The sequence below is a fragment of the Arachis ipaensis genome, chromosome B6 (assembly GCF_059453495.1).
Source record: "Arachis ipaensis isolate K30076 ecotype BB chromosome B6, ASM5945349v1, whole genome shotgun sequence".
Taxonomy (NCBI): Eukaryota; Viridiplantae; Streptophyta; class Magnoliopsida; order Fabales; family Fabaceae; genus Arachis; species Arachis ipaensis.
In genome coordinates, this window is record NC_142441.1 from 142,743,674 (window position 1) to 142,754,524 (window position 10,851).

General features: G+C 35.6%; 1 protein-coding gene across 1 annotated transcript; it reads left to right on the forward strand.

Moving 5' to 3' along the window:
- Window positions 1–9,262: 9,262 nt before the first annotated feature.
- LOC148563004 (uncharacterized) lies at window positions 9,263–10,237 on the forward strand. Its single transcript, XM_088490051.1, has one exon. It carries the CDS (start codon window positions 9,263–9,265, stop codon window positions 10,235–10,237), a length of 975 nt encoding a protein of 324 aa, XP_088346177.1.
- Window positions 10,238–10,851: the final 614 nt, after the last annotated feature.

Sequence of the window (10,851 nt, forward strand, 5' to 3'; positions counted from 1 at the left end):
GATTTGGATTAGATGAACTTTTTTTGGAAATCCGATCCGATCCAATCCGATTACAAGCGGTTTGGATCGTTTTGGATTTGCGGTTTTTTAAATAAAAAAATTAAATACATATAACAAATCTCAACATCAAATTTTAAATAACTAACAATGACATAACAAGTCTTAACAATATCTTAAAAAGCCAACGATAACATAACAATAGAAATAAAATTATAGGTTAGTTAAAATAAATAAATAAATAATATTTTGAACATAAAATATTTATTAAATAATAATAATACATGAATAATAGAAAAATATATAACAAATTGAACATGTTATAAGTATAATTGTAAATATAATAATAAAATAATAATATTATAGCACATTGTGCGGTTTGGATTGGATTGGATCAGTTATGAAAAATAGATCCGAAATCCGATCCAATCCAGCGGTTTGCAAAAAATGAAATCCAATCAAATCCGAATTAGTGCGGTTTTAATCGATTTTCGGTTTGGATTGGATTGGATGAGCGGTTTAATTTGGATCGGTTTGGATTTGAACACCCCTAATCTGGGATGCACCTTCAAATGAGTCCATCTGAGCACCTCTTAAATAAGTAAGGCTCTTCCCACAAAAAATACTTGGTATCATAGAGCAACTTCTTAACTTGTTGCTTCGTGAAGTCTTGGAGAATAATTTTACTGGCCTTGTAGTTTGCTATGTCTGCAAACCAGGGGGATCCATTTTGCTCATAGAGCTGAAGCGTATGAACCCTTCTTTTGAGTTGCCATAGCTGCTCTTTGCTCCTCTTCGACTTTATTGAGCCCTTACACCTGTTCCTTCTGCCGATACTCTTACCACGGCACGGAGAAAGCCTTTAATGAGTGGCCATTCTCCCCCCTCCAACTCAGTCGAGTTTCTTTTAACCTCTTATAGGAGTAGAAGTTGGGAAGCCAGGTTGAATCATCAGATTCTCGAAGAGCATCAAGAACTGAACTATCTTTATGCTCCTCTCTTTTTGAGCTCTCCACTGATGAAAGAAAAAGAAGAAGAATAAGAGCTTTTTACTATCCTAAATCTAACTCTTTTCAGGCACGTAGTCACTAATGCGAAGCTTTTGGGAAGAAGTCATAGCAAATTCGAAGCTCTTTCTTTGGCCTTCCTTCTCCTCCTTGATTTCACCATTCCAATAAGTTCCAAGACTGATTGGTGATCGAATTCCTTCTAGTCACCAAGGAGCATTTTCACTGCTTTCTTAGTAGGCTGTAGCTTTTTCATCATTCATTATTCCCGAGGAAGGAGTTTAAGTCCATAAAAAGGTTATACAGTCTGGAAGATCAGTGCGTAAGGTGCCCAAAAGTCGAATTTATTGATCTGACCATGGACCCCAAGTCCCTTATTGCAGAGGATCTTGGCGGGTAAGGCGGTTGGTTACTCCGTTTTCAAAGTCAAAAGATAGTTGCATATCAATTCAGCTAAAGCTATCTGTCTCAAGTTTATCGCTTAGTGGCCGAGGAATGGGAAGCCCCGGTCTAGCACATCTCATTCAGCTTTCAAGTTCGCCTCTCCTGATGAAGCAAGCCAAGTCGAGAAAAGAGCAGCTAAACAAAGAGCTGTTCATCAGGAAAGGCTTCATTCATTAGAATGGAAGAAATCACAGCTTCTTCAGGCTCAATTCTGGAGAGATGATCAGCAACCTGATTCTCTGTACCTTTCTTGTCTCTGATATCAATATCAAATTCCTGAAGAATGAGAACCCACCTAATCAATCTGGGTTTAGCATCTTGCTTGGTCAAAAGATAGTTAAGTGCATCATGGTCAGTGTAAACAATAAGTTTTGAACCAATAAGATGAGACCTAAACTTATGAAAAGCACACAGCTAATAATTTTTTTCTGTAGTTGTGCAATTTTTTGTGCGTCATTTAAGATGCGACTTGCATAGTGTATGACATGTATAAACTTGTCTTGCCTCTACCACAAAACAGCTCCTATGGCATAGTCACTGGCATCACACATCAACTCAAATGGCAACTCCCAGTTAGGAGGAGCTATGATGTGTGCAGAAATAAGCTTAGCTTTCAGAGTCTCAAAGGCATGCATGCAGTCATCAGTAAAACAAAAAGGAACACCTGCAACCAAAAGATTGCTCAGATGTCTAGCAACTTTTGAAAAATCTTTTATGACTCTTCTGTAAAAACCTGCATGGCCTAAGAAACTCTGTATTGCCTTTACATTAGCGAGCGGTGGTAATTTCTCAATTACCTCCACCTTGGCTCTATCGACCTCTATTCCTTTGCTTGAAATCCGGTGCCCAAGAACAATACCCTCAGTCACCATAAAGTGACATTTTCCCAGTTTAAAATAATGTTTGTCTCTTGGCACCTTTTCAGGACTAAGGATAGATGGTGTAACCAAGTATCAAAAGAATTACCAAATACAGAAAAGTCGTCCATAAATACCTCAATAAACTTTTCAACCATGTCAGAGAATATGAAAAACATGTACTTTTGAAAAGTTGTTGGGATGCACAATTCGAACATCATCCAACAGTAAGCAAATACACTAAAAGGATCAGTGAATGCCGTCTTCTCCTGGTCTTGAAGGTTCACTGCAATCTGATTATATCTTCAATAGCCATCCAAAAAATAATAAAATGCATTTCCAGCTAGCCTCTCAAGTATTTGATCAATGATGGACAGGGGAAAATGGTCCTTCCTAGTACTAGTGTTGAGCCTCCTATAGTCAATGCACATATGCCAACCGGTGACGATTCCTGAAAATAATCAACTCGTTTTTCTCATTTGTAACCACTGTGACTCTTTCCATCTTGGGAACAACTTGCACCGGAATCACCCAAAGACTATCAGAAATAGGATAAATGATCCTGGCCTCCCATAACTTCATAACCTCTTTCTAGACCACTTCTTTCATAGTTGGATTAAGCTGCCTCTATGGTTGTACAACGAGTTTAAAATCTTCCTCAAGCAAAATCTTGTGCATCCACATGACTGGGCTTATCCCTTTTGAATCTCCAATGGTCCACTTGAGAGCTGTTTTATGGTCTCTCAGCACATGTATTAATTCCTCCTGTTCATCACTACACAAAGAAGAGCTTATAATCATCAGATATGAATCCTTCTCTCCCAGAAAAGCATACTTGAGAGAAGGGGGCAAGGATTTTAATTCAAGCTTTGGTGACCCTTCTACTTTATTAAGCACGTTGGACCCCCCTCTGGTTGGTGGCAAATTATCAAGCTCAATCAAATCATCCTCTAGAGGTGACTCCAAAACACTCTCAAGTTCATTTGCTTCCAAGACCTTTTGAATCAATGGCTCAATCAAATCAATTTTCATACACCCTTCAGAATCACTAGGGTATTGCAAGACCTTAAGCACATTGAGAACAATCTGCTCATCATTACCTCTCAAGGTTAACTCATCTTTTTGTACATCGATGAGAGCTCTCCCAGTTGCCAAAAAAGGTCTTCCCAGAATAATGGAAGCATTAACATCTTCCTCCATACTTAAGATCACAAAATCAGTGGGAAATATAAAGGTTCCCATGTTCACTAGCAAATTCTCAACAACTCCAAGTAAAAATTTAATAGAACGGTCAACAAATTGAAAAGAAATTCTAGTGAGTTTTACCTCATCAATGTGGAGCTTTCTCATCAAAGAAAGTGGCATGAGTTTGATGCTTGCTCTAAGATCACACAATGCTCTCTAAATAGTAACATCAGCAATGGTGTAAGGAATCAAAAAGCTCCTCAGATTTTTCATCTTTTTTGGGAGATTTTGTTGAATAATTGCACTGCATTTACTAGTCCTACGGGGGATGGGAACTTACCAGCAGCGGTGAATTTCCAAGCCGTGGCCGAACGAGTGCTTTTTAGCGTCGACAACATTCATTGGCTAAACTATATATATGGATCTTGTGAATCATGGAATGCAAAGTGAATACTTTCTCCAAGTTCTACAATTTCTTAGAGGGTAGTCTTTTATCTAATGCTTTTACTTCGAGTGTTGGGACTGCCCCATCCCTTTAAGCTGGCTGATTATGAACAACCTTCTTCCTGACCGACCCTTGCATGCGTGGAAGTGAAAGGAAAGTGATGGAAGAGTGGGAGTTCCTGCTTTCAGTTCAAGAAAAGTTCTTTTCTAATCGATTGACTAAGCACCACGCTCTCACTCTCCTTCCAATTCCTCTTATTTGTCAAAAGATCCTTCATGAATTTAGCATACAGAAGCATTTGTCCCAGAGCTTCATCAAAAGGGATATTAATTTGCAATTTCCTGAAAACTTCCAAAAACTTTGAAAACTGTTTATCCTTTGTCTCCTTTTGAAACCTCTGAGGATATGAAACCCTAGGCTTGTACTCAAGCACTAGAGTCCTCACTTTAGGTTGCTCTATCTCAACTTGAACTGGGGTAGAAGAAGGGCTAGGAGGGGCGTGTTTCTCTGTAGGTATAGCTTCCTCTGTAGGTTATGCAGTGCCTTCCTCATCGTCCTTGACTTTTGTGCCTACCATTTTTCTATTTCTCAGACTGATGGCCTTGTACTTTTCTCTTGGATTTGGGATTGTGTCAGTAAGTATGGTGTTGGTAGGCCTATTAGCAACTTGTTTACTTAACTGACCCACTTGAGCTTCTAAATTTTTTATGGAGGCTCTAGTTTCCTGTATGAAGCTATTTGTATTTTTGGAGAATTCTACTAATGCTGCTTCCGAGTTTGAAGGTTTCTGAGAAACTAGGAGTGGATTGTGTTATTGAGTGAGTTAATATTGATGGTTGAAATTGTTCCGGTGGGTGTTGTTGTTGTTGAAATAGGGTTGCCTTTGATTCTGATTTTTCCAGCCAAAGTTTGGGTGATTTCTCCATCTCGGATTGTATGTCTTGAAAAAGGGATCACTGTTGGTTGGTCGTGAAGAATTACCCATATAATTAACCTGTTCAACAAGAGGTTGCTCCATAGCTTCCAAATTGAGATACTCTACCATTCATATCATAAGAATTATCTTAGGGAGCCACAGATAAAACTTGCATACCTCCCAAGTATTGAGTGACGACATTAATCTGCTGAGACATGACTTTGTTTTGAGCAAGAATGGCATCTAAGGCATCCAACTCCATGACTTCCTTCCTCATGGTACGCTCCGAAGAGTACAAGTACTGGTTATTGGCCACCATCTCTATCAGGTCTAGGGATTCATCAGTTGTCTTCATATGTAAAGATCCTCCTGCAAATTATCCAGTGAAAATCTCGAAGCTGGAGTGATCCCGTCATAAAAAATATTCAGTTGTACCCAATCTGTGAACATGTCTGGTGGACACTTTCTTATCATAGTCTTGTACCTCTCCCAATCTTTATTGAGAGACTCTTCATTAAGTTGTCTAAAAGTCTAAATATCTATCCTCACCTTAGTTAACCTCTAAGGTGGGAAGAATTTGGTTAAAAACTTACTAACCAATTCCACCCAGGTTGCTCTACTTTTCTTGGGTTGTGTCTCCAGCTACTTACTAACTCGGCCCCTTACAGCAAATGAAAAAAGCAACAACTTGTAGACATCAGTGAGAACCTTATTGGTCTTGACGTTATCACAAATCCTCAGAAAATTGGAGATGAATAAGTTAGGGTCCTCTTGAGAGCTTCCACTAAACTGACAATTATGCTAGACCAAAGTGATGAGTTGAGACTTCAATTCAAAATTATTGGCATGCACAATTAGTGGTACAATATTTCCCACACAATTTCCTAGATTGGGGTTGGTATACGACCCTAGAGTTCTCCTAACCGGCAGGGCATTATTGGGGTTGTTGACAACAACATGCTCGTTGTTGTTTGTCATACTGACTTCAATTTTCTCTTCCAATTCGTCCCTGAGATTTCCTGTAGCTTTTTTAGCTCTAACTTGAGCTCTGATTCTCCTATGGGTTCTTTCAATTTCAGGATCCTACAAAAGAGGTTCTTTATCCCTATTTTTTTGCATAAACAATTAGAAAACAAAGAAAATTGGATTCTCAACGTCACAATGAAGAGAATCCTCAGTAAAGCACACAAAAATAACAAAAAAACAAACAAGAAAAATAAAATAGCAAAAATTAAAAGGAAAATAAAATTAAAATTAAAATTTAAAACAAAGAAAAGTTTAATCTAGGTAATCAATCAACGAGTAGTTGTTAATCACGATTAATCTTCGACAACAGCATCAAAAACTTGATGCAAAATTTTATCACAATTATCGGCAATTGTACCCGATCGTATCAAGTAATAAACTTACGGTGAGTGAGTATCAATTCCACGAGAATTAATGGACTAAGCAAGTAATGGTTGACTAATTATTCTAGTTAGACAAGTGAAATTAAGAGTTTTGAATATCAAATAGCATAAAAGACAGTGAATTGAAGAATGCAAATAATAAACGTGTGAGAAAATAATATGAGAAGAAAGTTAAGATTTTGGAGATGTTTAAATTTCTGGATTAACAATCATTGCCAACTACCTTGATCATGCAAAGATTTAGTTTATGAAAAATCCTAGGTGATTGAATTCCAATTCCTTGGCAATTTAATCTCTTCTAACCCAATCAACCATCAATCCCTTGATCAATCAATTGTGTTAAAATGTTAAGTTCAAATTATGATTTACAAGCCACACAATTCCTAAGAACCCATAAATAATCTGATTATATGTCATGTATCACATTAAATCCAGATAATTGAAGAATTATGAGATAATTATAGTGATTTAAATTTTCCAATATTCAAAGGAATTCAACTCAGATTAGGGTTATTTTCCAATATACTTTAATCCGTAGGATGAAGAACGAAAATAATTCTTAAATAGAAATCAATGCATTAATCAAGAGTAGAAGAACAAATAGTATTAATCTGTTAAAGTAAACAAAGCTCCTAACCTTAACAATGGAGGTTTAGTGGGTCATGGTGCAGAAAAAATCCTAAAGGAAGTGTGTAAAAGTGAAAGTGCCGAAAAGAAGAAGTCCCCGGAAGGGTCAATCTTTTTCCTTTTTATATTCCTAATCCTAATTGATACTAACTTGAATTAAAAACCTAATAGTATCTTTTTCTATCTTAAAATTTGATTTGAGCTCAATTGATTTCCTTTATGTTGATCTACGCACAGACGCAGGGACCACTCCCAACTTCACCCCGGCGCTAAACGTCGGTGATGTGGCGTTTAGCGCCACATGTCCAGAAAAACTTGCATGCAAATCCAAGGGTTGAGCGCTAAACACTGGGTTGTGGTAGTTAGCGCCAAGGTGGCCAAACCAAATGGTGAGGGTTTCTTGAAGTGGCGCTAAACGTCAGTGATGTGGCGTTTAGCGCCACCTATCCCGAGAAGAATAGAAGGTTTGTGTGATCCGGCACTAAATGCCAGTGATGCGGCGTTTAGCGCCACCTTACCAGAGAGGGATAATGAGCTTTTTTTTTTCAAGAATTTTTCCACATCTTTTGCCCGAATGCTACCTGTAAACAACATAATGCAATAACGAATCAATATAGCATCTAATAAGGTGTAAATCACTTAAATCTTCTAGGAAATCAACAAATTACCATATAAATCATATAGAAAAGCTATGAATGATTCTCACGCATCAGTGATGCAAGTGGGGGGATGGTTGGCGAAGCAGTAATGGCACCCACGAGCTCTGCAGCAACGATGATGTCCAGCTGGGGTGAGAGCGATACCTGTGCGGGGATTGGTTACGGAAGTAGCAATAGCGCTGAGAAGCCAGGGGGCGACGATGATATCCGGTACGGAGAGAGTAATGCTAGTAGGAGGTTGGTTGGGGAGCAATGGCGCTGATTGGGTTTTCAGGGGAGGCAGCAGTGGCGGATGGTTAAAATTTAAAAAGGTAAGGTAAAAGGGTTTTTTATTACTTAATTTGGGTATTTTTTTTCTTCCGTAGACCAAGAAATCAGCCCGTTGTTCAAATTTTTTAGATCCTCCATTGTCTATCTAGCAGAGCTCTTTAAAAAAAATCATATAAATTGATCCATAATAAAATAACGAAAATTTATAGTCCAACAACTGCCAAAAATTAAATTGTATTCCAAGGTATTACTTGAAATTGGATAATATTTTAGGTCTTGACGTGAGATCTAAATAATATCTGGATCTAATTTACTCGTCGAGACAGTGTTTTTTGTCCTCATCTTGATGGTAATAGAGGTACTTACAACGACTTTTGATACTTAAGTTACTAAGCATTTTAACTTACATAAATGGTTATTTTTTTACAAAACGAAAAATTACTCCATGTTTAAAGTGGTTATCATCTTAATAGTGATAATGGAAATAACAAAAAATATTTTGATTTGCTCCCCATGTCAAATTAAATACGAACTTTGGTGACCTGTATCTTAGTCGGTCCAACTAATGTTGATCTGACTAATATTGGCAAAACCATATAGACTGAACTTATGGTTTTTTTTTTTATTTTTTAAAATAATTATAATAATTACCGAAATAAATAATTTAAAAAATATTTATCAAAATAAATATTTATTTTGATAAATATTTTTTAAATTATTTATTTTAATAATTATTATATTTCTTTAATTTATAAAAATAAAAAATCCTTGAACTTATTACTATTGAATCTAATTATAATTGACAGACCAAATTGAAAATTTAATTATTACTGAATAGACTCTTGGACCGATGAACTTTTGTTCTTGAGCCCATATACGAACCGTTTTAATTTTGCATTCGAAAACTTAAAATTATTAACATTAACATTCAATTCTAAAGGAGAAACCAAAACAACATCCCAAATCTAGATCCATTAACATCCATTATACCAAATTTTGTGTTTCAGAGTGAACGCACTTGTTGGGTATTTCTTAGACGAAATCTTTTTGTGATGTAATAATTGTCTTTATTGTTGTGATAAGGATCAATGTGAATGTCCATTCTCAAGAAAAAATGAATTTAAATGAAAGTTAAAAATAAAGATCACATACATGTATAAATAGAAATACATATCTAAACTATCATACACAAGCAATAAAATAATTCTCTCTTCTTTCTTATCTTATAAATATTCTTCTCTCTCTTTTTATCTCTGTGTAATTTTAAGCTACAATAACTATAATATTAGTAAATATATATAGATTATTTATATTATAGTGAGATAAGAGCATATTTATATTTTTCTATTTTATATTTATTATATCTTTCTTATTTATTTTACAACACGTTATCAGCATGAGACTCTGATTAAATTTTGAGGAAGACTCAAGTAACAAATTTTTATTATGTCGAAACTCTCTCATCTTGAATTCAATGCTCTTGATATATCTGGAAACAACTATTTATCATGGATACTAGATGCTGAAATCCATCTTGATTCAATGGATCTTGGAGATACCATTAAGGCTAAAAATAATGTATCACAGAAGGATAAAGTCAAGGCCATGATTTTTCTTCGTCGTCATCTTGACGAAGGATTGAAAAATGAATATCTCAAATTAAAAGATCCTGCAGATCTGTGGAAAAACCTTGAAGAAAGGTATAATCATCAAAAGACGGTGATACTTCCTCAAGTCCGATATGAATGGACGCACTTGCGTCTACAGGATTTTAAATCCATAAATGAATATAATTCAGCAATGTTTCCAATCACCTCACGAATGAAATTATGTGGGGAAAAGATATCCGATAATGATATGTTAGAGAAAACTTTCTCGACGTTCCATACCTCAAATGTGCTCCTGCAGCAACAGTATCGAGAAAAGGAATTTAAAAAGTATTCTGAGTTAATTTCTTGCCTTCTTATTGCTGAACTTAACAATGAGTTGCTCTTAAATAAGTACGAAGCGCGTCCAGCTGGTGCCGCCCCATTTCCTGAACTAAATGCGGCAAATCATTACCCCATAAGAGGTAAGTGGCAAAGTTTTGGTAGCAAGGCAAATTATGGAAGGAAAATGAATTATGTTCAAAAGAGAGGATCTCACCAGAAGTGGGATAAAGAAAGAAATATTGGGCAAAATAAATCAACAGAGGATAAGTGTTTCCATTGTGGTGGAAAGGGCCATTGGTCGCGTACCTGTTGTATACCAAGGCACCTAGTTGATCTTTATCAAGCATCTTTGAAAAAGGACGACAAAAGAAAGGAAACGAATTTTGTTTCAAATGATGCTAAAAATTCCACCACTCATTATGATGTATCTGATTTCTTTGAGGATCCTGAAGAAAATATTGGTCATTTGATTAATGATGGAATAGTTTAATATGTGTGATTGTTAAGTATTGATGTAAATAAATAATGTAAGAAACTTGTTAAGTTTTATTTTCTATGTATTTAAGTTTCAAATATGATGTATATAAATAATGAAATATTAATGTTTATGAATTTTGAAATTATTAAATGTGTCAAGTTTTAAAATAAAATTTTAGTATATGACATTATGTGCAGTGTTTCTTAAAAAAATAATTCCAATCAAGAATTCAATTTAACTGTGCATACTACTCATTTTATTATTATTATTTGTCTTTAAAGAAAATGACAAGGATATATAATGAAGATGTATGCCTTGCGGATAGTGCAAGTTGCCATTCTCAAAAGTGATATATATTTTACCCATCTTGTGCCAAAAGAAGAATATGTTAATACTATTATTGGCTCAGGCAATGTGATTGAAGGCTCCGGAAGAGCTATAATTTTGTTTTTCGGAGGAACAAAATTCATAATAAATAATGCACTATTGTCTACCAAGTCTCTAAGAAACTTGTTGAGTTTTAAAGATATTCGCCGAAATGGATATCATATTGAGACTATGAATAAGGGAAGTCATAAGTACTTATGTATCACAACTCATGACTCAAATAAAAAGGTTATATTAGA